The sequence below is a fragment of the Oncorhynchus masou genome, chromosome 5, assembly GCF_036934945.1.
Source record: "Oncorhynchus masou masou isolate Uvic2021 chromosome 5, UVic_Omas_1.1, whole genome shotgun sequence".
Lineage (NCBI taxonomy): Eukaryota > Metazoa > Chordata > Actinopteri > Salmoniformes > Salmonidae > Oncorhynchus > Oncorhynchus masou.
Window position 1 is genome coordinate 56,342,053 of NC_088216.1, and position 16,058 is coordinate 56,358,110.

At 43.8% G+C, this 16,058-nt stretch overlaps 1 protein-coding gene across 1 annotated transcript; it reads left to right on the forward strand.

Annotated features, from left to right (window-relative positions):
- The first annotated feature begins 13,282 nt into the window (after window positions 1-13,282).
- On the forward strand, window positions 13,283-14,777 carry LOC135527429 (fidgetin-like). Its single transcript, XM_064955963.1, has one exon. It carries the CDS (start codon window positions 13,338-13,340, stop codon window positions 14,532-14,534), a length of 1,197 nt encoding a protein of 398 aa, XP_064812035.1. The 5' UTR covers window positions 13,283-13,337; the 3' UTR covers window positions 14,535-14,777.
- The last annotated feature ends 1,281 nt before the right edge of the window (window positions 14,778-16,058 follow it).

The window sequence follows — 16,058 nt, forward strand, 5'->3', positions numbered from 1 at the left end:
TTGTCTCATCCCTGTCAACCATACAATTGTTCAATTCCTCATCAATCCACAGGGATGTAACAATTTTTAGAGTAATTTTCTTAATTAATGGGTGCATATTTATTAGTAACTGGGATAAGTAATTTCATACATGTGTGAAGTGCAACGTTTGCTTGTGCCTCCACTACACACCAAGGACTGTCGTCACTTTACCTTCATTAATCTGATTACTGTAATTTATTTAATCAACTAACTATGTTTAATATTCCCGATTAAATTAATCATGTAACAATTAACTCATTGGGATTTGGGGCACCACGAAAGAGGGTTGAAGAGTTACCAACTCCCATATTAGGCTCTATAAGGTATAAATATATTTCATCAATAAACAGTCATCTTATTAATCATTACCTCTTATCATATCAACATCCTGACCAGTCGTAAACTTCTTGCATCTGCAAAAAACCCAGCCTTGCTCATTATTCAGTACTACACAAATTGGTTACATTTTTTATTTACTAGATAACTAAATAATAACACAGAATACACACACACACATACACTTACTACATGAGACAAAGGTCCATAGCAGACTTACACAATATGGCAATTTACCCATCAACATAGAGAGAGAAAGGGACACTTATCGTGGACACATTCTATAACTATTCTCATAATCATATAGTTTGCACATGAACTGCCGCCCGTTTGGAATAAGAAATCATGAACATATTTATGTGGGGGTGCCCTTGTCCATCGTGTAGTCCTGAACAGAACTACAGAGTTCACCCTTCCATTCGCTCCTGAAGCTGCTTATTTGAAGATAAGTCAGCCGTGCCGATGGATCCAGTGGGGTGATGAGAGTAGCCTACTACGGTGATTTGAGACTCTTAGTAGGATGGGATGGTTTGAAGAGTTTGAGATATTGGACTCAGGACAGCTAATCAGCTGTACTAGGGAATGAGAGGGGAGTTTGTTGCCTATTCATACTTGTGTTGATTATTCAGGGTTCAGGATTCAGACCACTATGGACTTGAGCTGCAGTTCTTCATCTCTCTGGTCTTAAAGGAAGGTGAGTTTATTTCTTCACCTCGTGTTGAGGTTCAAAGTTTCAACCATTACAACATGTTTCCTGGTCTGATATATTCATTCTTAGCCAGTGCTTTTAAACACTCTGGTTGAAAAGGACGGTTACATTACACTGACACACTCTTCTGATCTCACTCGGGGCGTGGCTACTTAATGTGCAAAGGATATGATTAGAAGTTCTCTTATGACTCCTAAAATCACATTCATATCGTAACAGAAATACTTTAATCATACTATATGCAAAATGTATTGGATGGAAACTTGACGGATAAAGGGGGTATCCTTTCCAAGTTACAGTATTTCGTCCATCCAGTTTTTAATGACATCACAAAATGAAAAGCAATATGATATTTGTTTTCCATAACTCCCCACTGACCATTCCCCACATTGTTAGAAATATTGTTCCATTATCCAAGTTTGACCGTGTTAGAGTTTTCAGCAGAAACAGTCTGTGAAACAAATAGATTCCTTTGGTTGATAAAGGGAAAAGAGAGAGTCCTCTCCTGCTTAATTTATGTGGGTGGGAGAAGGTCTGGTTATTGTCAGCCATTGCCAAGCTGATCTGACCCATTGTCATCCTAACAGTACAGTCATGACAGGAAAAAACAAATATGCTTTACATGAACAACATAGGAATCACTACAAAACATATTTTATGACCTCTTATACACTATATTAGGCCCAGCCTTTGAAACTTTGGTTTTCCTTGATATGCCTACTACAGTATATTGTGATCACCTGTACCAGGTTGCGGACACTGGTGACAGTTTGAAGCATTTTCTTGAGTGGGCAGCATCCAGAAAATATACCTCTCTGTTTATATGGGGTGACAGGCAGCCTAATGGTTAGAGCGTTGGACTAGTAACCGAAATGTTGACAGATCGAATCCCCGAGCTGACAAGGTAAAAACAATATATGTTGTTCTACCCCTGAACAAGGAGTTAACACACTGTTCCTAGGCCGTCAATGAAAATAAAAATTTGTTCTCGTAAAATAAATATCACAATATCACATACATTATCAAGCATTTCACACGTTATCCAGATACTGACTGTTAGCACTTGGTGGTCTATAGCAGCTTCCCACAAGAATGATGAAGGCAGATGAACCTGTAGCCAGCCATGTTACTTCATCAGAATTTAACATGAGCATCTTTAACATGAACATCTAAGCTTTATAGGAATGTGGTTTACTGGGAAGCTTAGCAGAAGTAGATATTCTCATGTTATTTATGTTAGTGCAGGGTGAGCTGCACACAGTGGACTTCCTACTAGGGCACACTGCCTCAGTGCTAACAGCATAAATCTGGTTCATAGACACGTGATTGCTGCATACAATAGCTGTAGGATCAAAAGAGGCAGTTAGAGGGACATAAATTAGGTTACTTACATTGTGTCTACCAATGCCCCTGCTATAATGTACATTTGCATTATGATGACTCAGAGACACAATGGTAGGGAGTAACTGAGCTGGGTTTGGGTCATTGATAAGTCATTGTCTTACCGCAGCCTTATATGGCTGTGAAAGGATCCAGGAACCCAAATGATTTGGGTGGATCCCATCCTCCTTATGAAATGTGTTTTGTTACACCCATTGAGCTGCAATAATCACGTAGCCAGTTGTGAAGAGAAAGAATCCTGCTAAAGCATTCAATGCCACTATTCAGAGAGGGCACAGGGCCTGATATGATGGGTCTTTTATTAGTGTTTAACAGAGAGTCAGTCAGCTCTTTGAAATCCAGTTTCGACTGTTCAGAGCTGTCATTCATTATGTCATTAAAACCCACATGGACTACAGTAGAATTAATGTCCATGTCCTGGCGTAGTACATTCGGGAGCAGCTTAGTAATGTAATTTACTCGAGCCCCGAGATGGGACGTTGTTTTTGCATAAGGAACAGTCACATTTCTTACCATGGAGCTGCCAAAAATCACGGCTTGCGAGAAGGACGAGGAAATCTGCCCACTCCCACACTTCACAGGATGGTGTAGGCCTCTGACAGATGGTAGGCACAGCGGCCGCAGACACAGGTATCCTCGGCAACGAAGGTGCAGGAATCACTCTCTAGGTTACTTCCTAGGTTTTGGCCTTTCTAGGGAGTTTTTCCTAGCCACCGTGCTTCTACACCTGCATTGCTTGCTGTTTGGGGTTTTAGGCTGGGTTTCTGTACATCACTTTGAGATATCAGCTGATGTACGAAGGGCTATATAAATACATTTGATTTGATCTGATCAGGCTCCAGGGTGGCGAAACTATTTGTTGTTTGTATCCGCTCCAGTAGACTGTTTTACCGGAAGCCGCTGTCTTCGGCTTCCACGGCTCATGACATGCGACCATTGTTGATTGCCATGCTCCTCTTGCTGTGCTCCTTCGACTTCGCTATCAGATGGGGGAGGAGAGACAGGCGATTTCTTCTATGCCCCGACAAATTGAGGGTGTTCTGAGGGCAAAAGGGGTGGGAGGTACAACTCAATATTAGGAAGGTGTTCCTAATGTGTTGTACACTTACTGAATGTGCAGGGAGAGTGTTAGGTATTAGTCATTGACATGGTGAGTTGTTTCACCCCCACCATTCCATCAATGCTTAGATCAATGTTATAATCAATAAAAGTAATATTCTCAACTTCCTATGTCAGCGTTGAAGGCGAAAATTCAGTATCTTTCATCCGCCTGTATGTATGTGCCTGTGTCCGTGCATGCATCTACAGTATGTATAATGAATGTGTGTTCAACAGTGCACCAGTCACAATCAGAAAAACACTAATCCTCTCTTTTTTACACACACACACACACACACACACACACACACACACACACACACACACACACACACACACACACACACACACACACACACACACACACACACACACACACACACACACACACACACACACACACACACACACACACCTCTGACATGGCATGATTGGTCACTTTTTCCCCTCTCCCTTCCTGCTTAAATAGTTTTAACAAAAGAGAGGGAGGGAGAGGGGGAGGGAAGGAGTAGATGGGGGAGGGGATGCATGTGCTGCTCTGTTGTCACTAAGGGAGGGAGAGAGGGGAGAGCAGAGAGAGAAGGGTAGGGTCCCAGAAGTGAAAAAGAGGGATGGCCATACACACCACTGCTCTACACTGCCTTACCGTGTGGGTTATTCTATTGGCTTCCACATAGGACGCATCATATCAAGGAAATAAAGCATGAGCAGGTAGGACTGAATTTTGTTTTAGAGTTTTATCTTCCTTCTGTTTTCATTTTCCTGCTTTTTTCTATCTTTCTTCTGTATTTCTTCTCTCACTCTGCTCTCCACATTCCTATTCTTTTCTGCTTTTCTCTTCTCTTTTTCTGCCATATCTGGTTTTGTGATATCCCTTTATTTATTTCTCTCTAAACCTGCTGTTGAATTTAGATATTTTTGTCCTCTATTAGAAATATAAAAAATCTTCCTCCATTCCACACTCTCAATCCTTATTTACGTTTTTTCTTCTCTACCATGTGTCTATTATTTAAATGTTGATCCTCTCTGATACTCAAATTCCTCATTTATCTTCATATTTTCATCCTGTTTCCTGCATTTTTGCTTTAGATGGTAATAACACAGCTGCATTCTTCAACACTTGACAAAGTGCAAAGATCTGATGGTTCTTTTTGGTGTATAACTGTGTGAGTGTGTGGACCAGTGGATGGGTCCAGAGATTTGGATACTCTTTAGTCATTTTTCTTCTGATGGTGATATTGTGGTTTTATGGTCAGAGGGCAGAAGCTGTTCCCTTTCTGTCAGAGCGTTTAGCACCACTGTTACACAAATACTCAGACTGTGAGCAACACTATATATTGTTTGGTTTTGATTGTGCACATGCCTTTCCTGAAGAGTTCTCCCATTCCCGTTAGCTTATCAAAAACAAATATTTTTCCAATAACAGACCTAATGTGTACGGAAATATTAAGGTTTTACACGTTTTAGATGATCTTACTCTCAATTACATTCTTCCTTTCAGTCATGGTAATTATGTATTAGCATTAGTAATAAGTGCTTCTGACAATTGTTTTTCTGGTCTGTAAATACTTTTGCATGTGAGTGAACAAGTGGCTAACCAAGTGAGCTAGTGACGTAGGGGCCTAGAGTGAGAGCTAGTGAGTGAGCATGAACGTGCTTGAGGAGGAAAATAAGTCTTTGCATTTGGGTCACTTCAATGGGAACATACAACCAGAGAGTGAATACAGCTTTTTGATGTTCGAGTTTTATGTGATTATGTACATATATATTTTTCCAGCGCTGTCTAACTCACTGCTCTCTCTCCATTCCAGTCGTTAGTGTGTAGTGGAGGGTACTGAGGCTAGCAATGGAGTGGTGTATGACAACAAACACTAACAGACCCACTCAGATGGCCAGCAGCGTGGGACCAGCCAGCAGCAGAAAGTGTAACGTGTGTCCCCACTTCCACCAGCACTGAGTGGACTCAGTCCTCTCCTCTTTACCAGGGAGCAGGGCGGCAGAATGCTCAGTCCTGTCACCCTCCACAGTAAGTGTGTGTATGGAGCGGATGGGGGTTACACTGTGTGTGCACGCGCATGTGCATGCACTAATTTGGTTGTCTTTCTCAGTCTTGGACATTTCTCCTGTGGCCAGTGGAAAAGGGGGAGGTGAAGGCGTGAGGGAGGGAACTGGGAAACGAGATATTGGAGAGGGGATAATAACTTTAACAGCTGAGTCTCTCTTCTCTGTGCTTCACATTGAGGCATTTTAAAGAAAGAGCTGAGTTGCTGTCTCTTTCTCTCTGGCTCTCTTTGCTCTTTCTCTCTCTATTTCTGAATGGCGACCACCAGCGTGTTTAAGGCTAGTTTTAAACAAATCCAATAAATTAGTATTTTCACATGCTTTGTAAACAACAGGTGTAGATTTACAGTGAAAGTCCCTTTCCAACAATGCACAGTAAAAAAGAAGAATGGGAATAGTGGCAAGAGGCATAAATACAGTGAATAATGAATAACAATAATGAGTAAAATTCACTTGGCTATGTACAAGGAGTACCAGTATAGAGTCAATGGGCAGGGGTACGAGGTAATTGAGGTAGCTATGTACATATACAGTGCCTTCGGAAAGTATTCAGATCCGTGACTTTTTCCACATTTTGTTACTTTACAACCTTATTCTAAAATGGATTTCAAGGGTCCCCCCCCCCCATCAATTTACACACAATACTCCATAATGACAAAGCAAAAACAAGTTTTTAGAAATGTTTGCTAATGTATATAAATATATATATTAATTTTTGTACATAAGAATTGAGACTCAGTACTTTGTTGAAGCACCTTTGAAACACCTTTTACAGCCTCAAGTCTTTTTGGGTATGACGCTACAAGCTTGGCACACCTGTATTTAGGGAGTTTCTCCCAATATTCTCTGCAGATCCTTTCACGCTCTGTCAGGTTGGATGGGGAGCGTTGCTGCACAACTATTTTCAGGTCTCTACAGAGATGTTCGATTGGGTTCAAGTCCAGGCTCTGACTGGGCCACTCAGGGACATTCAGAGACTTGTCCCGAAGCCACTCCTGTGCTGTGTGTTTAGTGCTGTGCTGTGTGTTTAGTGTCATTGTCCTGTTGGAAGGTGAATCTTCACCCCAATCTGGGAGTTCCATCTTGGTTTAATCAGACCAGAGAATCTTGTTTCTCATGGTCTGAGAGACTTTAGGTGCCTTTTGGCAAACTCCAAGTGGACTGCCATGTGCCTTTTACTGAGGAGTGGCTTCCTTCTGGCCACTCTAGTACAACGGACTGATTGGTGGAGTGCTGCAGAGATGGTTGTCCTTCTGGAAGGTTCTCCTATCTCCACAGAGGAACTCTAGAGCTCTGTCAGAGTGACCATCGGGTTCTTGGTCACCTCCCTGATCAAGGCCCTTCACCCCCAATTTCTCAATTTGGCAAGGTGGCCAGCTCTAGGAAGAGTCTTGGTGGTTCTAAACTTCTTACATTTAAGAATGATGGAAGCCACTGTGCTCTTGGGGACCTTCAATGCTGCGGAAATGTACCTCTAGCTCTGTGCCTCGACACAATCCTGTCTCGGAGCTCTACAGAAAATTCCTTCGACCTCATGACTTGGTTTTTGCTCTGACATGCACTGTCAACTGTGGGATCTTATATAGACAGGTGTGTGTCTTTACAAATCATGTCCAATCAATTGTGTTTACCACAGGTGGGCTCCAATAAAGTTGTAGAAACATCTGAAGGATGATCAATTGAAACAGGATGCACCTGATCTCAATTTCGAGTCTCATATCAAAAGGTCTGAATACTTATGTAAATAAGGTGTCTGTTTTTTGCGAACATTTCTAAAAACCTGTTTTCACTTTTTCATTAGGGGGTATTGTGTGTAGATTTCTGAATCAATTTCAGAATAAGGCTGTAACATAACAAAATGTGGAAAAAGTCAAGGGGTCTGAATACTTTCCCAAATGCACTGTATGTAGTGTATATGTTAGGATGTCAATGTAAGTTTGTGGGAGTATGTGGGTCCAGTGTGTGTGTGTATAGTCAGTGCAACAATGATCTTGCTGTCCAATCTATTGGGGGTAGAGACTATTCTATCTATCCTCTATCCTCCACGTAATTGAAGTGTGCTGGTACAGTGGGGGACTGATTATGTCACAGTGAGCAGTCCCTCCTCGTTATGTAATGTAGAGCTTTATCCACACGGAGAGAGTAAAATTAGCAGCCTTGGACTCTGCCATCGTATCCTTTCCTATTTCTTGGTGTTAAACTAACCCCAAGAATCAATTGGCTCTGTGTACATTATTATGTTGTGTGTTTTGGATGTTAATTATTTTCTTGGGACACATTTCTAGCTTGTTATTGTTTTTAGTAATGCATTCCCATAAATAGGTGTGTATTTGTGGTGATAGCTGGGTAGATAGATTGTTATGCTTCCACATGCATGTGTGCTTTGCATGAGGGGTCTCTAAGACAAGCTAATGAATATGCTTATATTGACTGATGTTATTGATTAGGAGAAGGTTTAACAGGATTACCACACTAACATGATTTGAATAATACATTAGGGACACACCTTACCTACCTCTGTGTGCTAGCAGGACCGTTACTATAGGCAGAGATATTGGAGCCTAAAATTTTGTTTTGGGGGGTTTTGAAAAGAAGACGTGAATTGTGGGTACACACATGCTTTGTGTCTTGACTGCGATAAGATTGTTTAGCGTACGTCTGTAACATACCTGCTTTTGGAAAGACTCACACTTCTGTGTTAGATTTCTCCCCATAGAGAAACTTCTCTCTCACACACACGTCATAATTAGGAGTGTGTGATAAAAATGTGGTAGTGAATACATTTTGTGGATCGTAGCTAAACAGTTGCTCAGGGTGAAGTAGTTCTGTGAGGAAGAGTCAGGTCGTTAGTGACGGGGTGTAAATGAGCTCTAATTAGAGTGGTGTGGAGTGATTCACGTGCACACACAGACACTCTTTTTCTCTCTCTCTGTATCTCTCTCTCGGTCACACACACACACACAAACGTGTGCATCAGGCCACCATAGTGTTCATGACAGCTCATTAAGCAAATTTTGAGTCCAGTTGATTTAAGGTCCTCATTAGGTGGAAAAGGCTTATAGAGCCCTGGCCTGCAATGATGTAGAGTTTGTTCAGTCTGTAGCCAACAGCAAGATCAGAGTGACCGTTTAGCCATTCTACACAGAGGAATGCATGGAGAAACAGCCGAGGGCAGGCAGAGAGTAACCCAAAGAAAGGAGGAAGGGAAAAGGAGAACTATGTTTATGGAGAAATAGTATAAGGATGGGGATTTAGAGACAGAGGTGGGGAGAGAGAAGGGCAGATGGACTGGTCAGCTGCAGAGTGATATATGTGTGGACACAATGAGCAAAGAGGCAAGGCAGCTCCGGCCACATGAGTGTGTGAGCTGAAAGAGACAGAGTGTGGGGGAGGGGTGTCCTAAACCACGCGAGCATGGACACATGTTAGTACAGGTCTGAGGGAGGGAAAGAGAGAGGGGGAACAGGAGGGGAGGAGAGGGACAACAGGAGGAGAGGAGACGAGAGAGAATGGAAGAGTTTAATGTCCCATTGGTTATCTGACGCGTGCCTTACTGATCCAGAAATGCTTCAATTAATACTTACGAATTCTCTCTCTCTCTCTCTCTCTGAATTCCATACATTCCAATAGCCTAAATCATCTGCAGGATTCTCTCTCTTGCCGCTTGGCAGGTCTGCACAGCATGCTCAAACATCCTGGTCATCGCACAGACCTATCTGCGTATCTCAATCAAACACAACACATAAACACCATTAAAAACTTTCTCAGCAACATTATGTGTGTGCATTAAAGTCTTTGTGTATTGTTACTGAGTAATAGTGATTATTTTGGAGTGGTCAGGCTACCTACCCTTAGGGAAAATTATCCAGTCCAATCTATCACACTGCCTCTAATGCCTTGCAAACACTCCAAATCCCATGCCCATGTCCCTCCCCGCCTCCCTGCCTGCCTCTCTCCGTTATTCATCTAATTAACCCTTAATTGCTCACACTGACCGTGCAGTGGACCGCTACCAAGAAGGAGATTTAATTCACACCAGCAGCTCTTCTGGTCACACAGATCAAATACATGCACAAACTCTGGCCCATATGTTGACTGATCACATGATTCATTGTTGAACAGAACTAAATAAGAGTGTGTATAAGAAATAAGAAAATTAGTAAGATCAGACATGCCAGTGGGTTTGGTCTCTCCAGTGTTAATGGTACTACTGATTTGCGTTATTGTGAGATCAGGGAACACAACACTTGAACAGCATATATGGTCTATGCTGGCTGTGGAATGGTAATTTGGACACAGGCCCTTGTTGGTGATTGACGGTAGGTAAAGAGAGAGAGAGAGACAGAGAGAGAGAAAGAGAGATCAGCGCAGAAGCTAAATCATCTCTCCACCTGGCTATGTAATTAGGACCAGTCCAGCTAGACAAAGCTGCTTTCTCTCACAGAACTGGACAGAGTGGATGGTGTTGAAGGAGGAGGTGGGGGGGTCCACATACTGGCCACCCTCTGACTGGATTGATCAAGCTCTTGTTTACAAGCCCCCTTTTCCCTATTCGATGTGCAGGCACACACACGAATGCAGGCGCGCACACACACAGGCACACAATCATTCTGTTTTACTGGCTTCCTGGTCCTATGAGGCATGTTGGATCCATGTGAGGGCCTTCATCCTGAAGACAGGAAAACAAAAGCTGGGGTGTAGAGTTAGGGTAGCACTTGACCCCTGGAGAGAAGAAGGAGGAGCGTGGTGCATGTGTGTGTGTGTGCGCATATATGTGTGTGGCATTTGTGTGGTGGATAGATAGGGGTGGTTACAACTCTAGCTCACTTCTTCCAGGTCTCAGATTTCAGGAGCCACTATCCTGTTGGGAATACCCATTACACATGTGCAGTCATGCACCACACACACACACACACACACACACACACACACACACACACACACACACACACACACACACACACACACACACACACACACACACACACACACACACACACACACACACACACACACACACACACACACACACACACACACACACACACACACACCTTGTAAGCTGTCAGTACTGCTGGTGGATATATGGAGCTGATGGTCTGAGTTAGTGAGATGTTTGGGCTCTTATAGGATCTGCTGTCAGACAATGGGGTCCCGTGGCTTTGTTAGGGGACATGGGGGGACAATAGGAGCTGAGGGACAGGCTGGACACAGCGAAAGAAGGCCCCTCTGCTCAAAACAGCTGTCTCTTTTTGGGACCCACACGAGAGTATTGACACGTAATGCCACACGCATACATATGCACAAACATGCTCCCTCCAATCTCAGTCGCCCAACATGTTAGACTCATCCACACAGTCAAAACCTCTAGTTAGAGTTAGGTCCAAAGTCGGAACTCTTAGTACAGAACAAGGAGGTGATTATAGAACCAGAGTTTAGTAAATTGTTAGATGCATGGGCTTTAGTAGTAAAGACCAAAATCAACATTTTGTCCCCCCCCCCCAATTTTTTAAATAAAAGAGTCCTAAAATTCTAAATCAAATAGCTAAATGATACATAGTGTGACCATCTTAAAACAATTCCATATGTCAGCCTCCCCAACATCTTAGACTCTAAATAATTGTTATAGAAAATTACTAATGTAAAAGTGAAAGTCACCCAGCAAAATAATACTTGAGTAAAAGTCTAAAAGTATTTGATGTTACTTAAGTATCAAAAGTAAATGTAATTTGTCAAATATACTTAAAAAGTAAAATAATAAATAATTTCAGAATTCCTTTCAGTAAGTGTTTCCCATACACAGTCCTCAGGACCCCAAGGGCTACATGTTCTACTTTTTGCCCTAACACAGCACAGCTGATTCAAATTATCAAAGCCTGATGATTAGTTGTTTATTTGAATCAGCTGTGTAGTGCTAGGGCAAAAATCTCAACATGCACACCTTTCGGTCCCGAGGACTGAATTTGGGAACCCCTGCTTTACGGAAACCAGACTGCACAATTTTCTTGTTTTGTAAATTTATGGATAGCCAGGGGCACAATCCAACACTCGAGCATCTTTACAAATGTTTTGTGAGTCCGCCAGATCAGAGGCAGGAGGGAGGACCAGGGATGTTCTCTTGATAAGTGTGTGAATTGGACTATTTTCCTGTGCTGCTAAGCATTCCAAATGTAACGAGTACTTTTGGGTGTCAGGGAAAATGTATGGAGTAAAACGTATATTATTGTCTTTAGGAATCGAGTGGAGTTAAAAAGTTGTCAAAATATAAATAGTAAAGTACAGATACCCCCCAAAACTACTTAAGTAAAGGTACTTTAAAGTACTATTTAAGTACTTTTTATAAAATTCAATATTGGTGCACAATATCTCCTTAAAATATCAAAGGGATGCAAAAGGAGCTCTTTTCATGGAACGACCCCTTCATGTGTGGGGCAGTGTGTGTCTCAGACTGTTTCTGCTAATGTTTATGTGTTTCTCTTATGTTTATGTGTTTCTCTTGAAGTCCCTTTTTGTAAGCTTTTGTATGTACACTAGTATAGATGTGTCTGTGTAGATTGTGTCTATTATTTCCCTTAGGTTTGCAATTTTTTACCAAGGGTTTATCGACTCTGTGCCAGAAGTGGTGTGTTTGTTTTTGAGCTGGGGACAGGGACAGTCCCATGACTGGCTGGAATTCCCTGGAGCATCAGGGGGATTTCACAGAGACATTTCCAGGGCGGATTGGGACTTGGCTGGGGAGGGGCTGGGAGACTCAGCCAGGGCAACCTGGGATCTCTGGATTGGATGAGTGAGATTATGGGACTGAGTGATCATTTCATTTAGGGATCAACATGTGGATTGTTTAGCGGCCCATCTGGTGGTCCTGGTCAATGTGTGACTAAACCACACACACACACAGAGGGAGTGTGTTAGTGTGTGCGTATGCGCATGTGTGCATGTGTGTATGGAGAGATCAGACAGTCTGATGTAGTCACCAGGCACTCTAGAGTTGTATTGTAAACAAACGCAACACTGAGACAACGAACCCACACCACCATGCTACTGACTAGGATTGGGGAAAGCATGTGAACAACCCCAGGTTTCTCTTTGCTTTCGCTCTCTCCCCCTCGCTCTGTCTCCACCTTTCTCTCCCTCTCTTTCCCCTATTTCTCTCTCCCTCTCCCCTTCTCTCTCAGTTCTGTTGTAGTCTCTCAGTTCTATGCTCAAAGGGTCGGGACAGTTTAATAATACTCTACAATGCCTGGAATGTCAGCCTAATGCCTGCTCAAAGACAGAGCCTGTAAAGTCAATCAAAAAGAATGGTCGACCACTACCCCAGTGAAACACACTGCACCAGTGTTTGTGTGTGTGTGTGTGTGTGTGTGTGTGTGTGTGTGTGTGTGTGTGTGTGTGTGTGTTAGAGTGAGTGAGTGAAGTGGGGGTCTCACACACACACACAGAGCCCCGTACAGGGGGACAACAATGGTCCCAGTGAGAGCGAGGCAGAAGGGAGCGGGCGGCTTATCGCTGTGGGGACAAGGCCAGGGGCTGTGTTGTTCGTAACAACACGGAATGGAGGAGCTCAGAGCACTATGTTGTATTTTATAAACTAAATCTATTTTAATGTAGTTAGTTTATTACCAATGTGGTATGGTTCTTTGAACAACCTGACAATCTGCAGTTATGTCTGCTCTGGACTGAAAGGTTAAAAAGTAATACGTGGTGAATAACCATGCTCTCTCTCGGTCCTCTCTCTGTGTCTGTAGGTCTGTTGAAAATGCATTGGTCTCCGGAGCACGTGGCCCCCCTGTCCCAGTGGCCTGAGCAGCACCTAGATGTGTCCTCCACCACCTCCCCTCCCTCCGTCCACAAACACGATCCCTACGCCACCACAGGTCGCTGCGGTTACACCCCTGCAGCCGGCTACCCCTGGGCCAGTGATGACATCTCGGCCCTCACTGCCTCCTCCTTGTTAAAACACTATGCCGAGAAGTACTCAGGTCTGGAGTTGCCATATGAGAGACCTGCCCCAGGGGCATATTCAGAGCCTGGGTCTTTCCTGAAGAGTGAGGCTGAGCCATGGTCCCTGGGGCAGGGAATGGAGTGCTACTCTGGGCTGGAGGCCCTGGCTGCAGGGGCCAAAGTGGGCTCAGTGTCAGTGGGCCTCACTGGCACGGGCAGTGTGACGGTAGTGAGCAGTAACTTGACCTCTGATCCCGGATATAGCAGCAGTGGCTCCTGTAATGGGCCTCCCTCTCAGGACTACCCACCCTCCTACAACAGCAGCTACCTCTCCTCTGGATACTACCCCCAGACTGGCCCAGCACTTCCCCCAGCCTCTATACACTCTCTGCATACCACCCCCACTTTGGTGCCCAGCTACAACCTTAACAATCCAGTCTACAACTACCTGCCAGGCTGCTACCCCCACCCCCAGACCAGCCTGGCATCTGGCTACAGCCACCCCAGTGCCTCCTACCTCCCCTCAGGGCTGAGCACCTCTACCTCCCTGACCCCCCGGCCCACCGTGGTGGGGAGCAGCTATGGATACCCCAGCCACAGCCTAGGGGCCAGCTCTGAAACAGGAGGGCCACTGAAACGCAAGGCCGTTGAGATGGTGGAAGAGGGGGAGGAGGGAGGAGGAGAGGGGGAGGGCTCCCAGTACAGGAAGTACGGCAATGTCCATGGAAATGGCCACAGCAAGAGCCACTTCAACGGCTACGCCATGGCGGGCTCAGAAGGCCAGGCCTACAAGCCTGGCAAGCCATTGGTGTTGCCTCCTTATGGTGGGCAGAGGGAGTACAGCCCCTCCTCAGGCCTAGGTGGGGAGAGCAGGGGAGGAGGGGAACACGGCTTCCCCCATCAGAGGCTGGCCATGAAGATGCCTGCGTCACGTGCGCGATCTGATGACCCCACTGGAGGACGCTAGGTCAGGCACTTGAGAAGACAGCTTTCTGGGGGTCCCTCCTTTGTATTGGCATTTGAAAACCAAGTAGATTACTTACTCAGCCAATAACTGGAGGAAAACAATCGTTGGATTTTGCAAAGAAAGGTCATGTGATCTAACCAGTCGGGAGAGAAAATGGCAAATGACTTGTATCCTCCTCTTACATCTTTATAATTGTAATTATTTGATTTTCTCCAAAGAGTCAATGGGCACTTTGTCCTGTAGGGGTGTGGATTGGATGTGGGTGTGGGGTGGTATGGGGAGGGGAGGGAGGGAAGGTTCTAGATTGCCTGATTTAGCACTGTCAGTCTGAATGGATTACCTACTGCTTCTCTCAGGATACTATTTATTTTTCAATCTGCTACTATGGCAGAAAGTGTTGTTTTGATGAGTTGCTCTCTTAATTAGAGTGGCCGCTTGATATGAAAAGGGCCTTTGACTGCAATACCTCCTCAAGCACCATAAGAATCATATCCTCTCAAACCAAAACGTAGAGAAGGACATCCTTGTGGTGTATTTTAATAACTTGACACCTCCAGCACAATCACGTCTCTTCTGAGGCTTGTTGCCTCCTTATACCTTGCTTGGAAACAAATGTCCCCCCCCCCTCACCCATTCCCTTTTCCCGGTTTTTCAGTTCTCTTTTTTTCTACCCATCCTCTACCTTTCATCACTACCTTAGCTCACTCGTTTTCCCTCCCATGCTTTTTTTTGTTTTGTTTCAGTCACTTTCTCTGTTTGTTAATTTCACATATAATCGCTCTCATATCTCTAATTTCATTACGGAGTGCTACATTCAGTTCTATCAATACATTCAGATACGTAAACCTGCTGAAAGAGAGAACTGGTTAAGTAGAAACATACTTGAGAGAGTGAGCTGGAGAGTGAATGCACATTTTAACACAGGATCTTATAAACAGTGCACTATCAAACTAATGCATTTCCCAAATGTGCCATTTTCATACAGATGCTGTACTACTCTTATTATCCTAAATCTGACAGTATTCTTTTTTATGTAAGCATTTTTTTCTTCACCTTTTTAAAAGAAATATATGTAGTCTTGTTATTGAATACTCAGGAATGTTATTGTTGCCTCAGAATTAAAACATAAGAATGTATGTATTACCTTAAGGTGTTTGTAGGGGGCTTTATGGACGCTATAATGGAGTCATGGCTTTAATAAGTAATACACATATACTGTAAACTTCAGCGGACTCAGAGCTTTTAGGGCCACCAATGTTAACATTTGTGTGCCCACACCCACATCCTTGCACACAAACATCTGCACACACACACACACACACACACACACACACACACACACACACACACACACACACACACACACACACACACACACACACACAGCTGTGTACATTCAAAAGTTAACACCCAAAGTACACTGCCACAGTCTTTGAACTTGGTGATTTGAAACTTGAGGTTGCTATCAAGGCCTGAAATGTTGAATGTAATTCAGATATTTTCTTCTAAGGACAATAGATACCA

Bases quoted from the DNA above. Each gene is read 5' to 3' on its own strand.
- LOC135527429 (XM_064955963.1), top strand. From the start codon at position 13,338: ATGCTCTCTCTCGGTCCTCTCTCTGTGTCTGTAGGTCTGTTGAAAATG.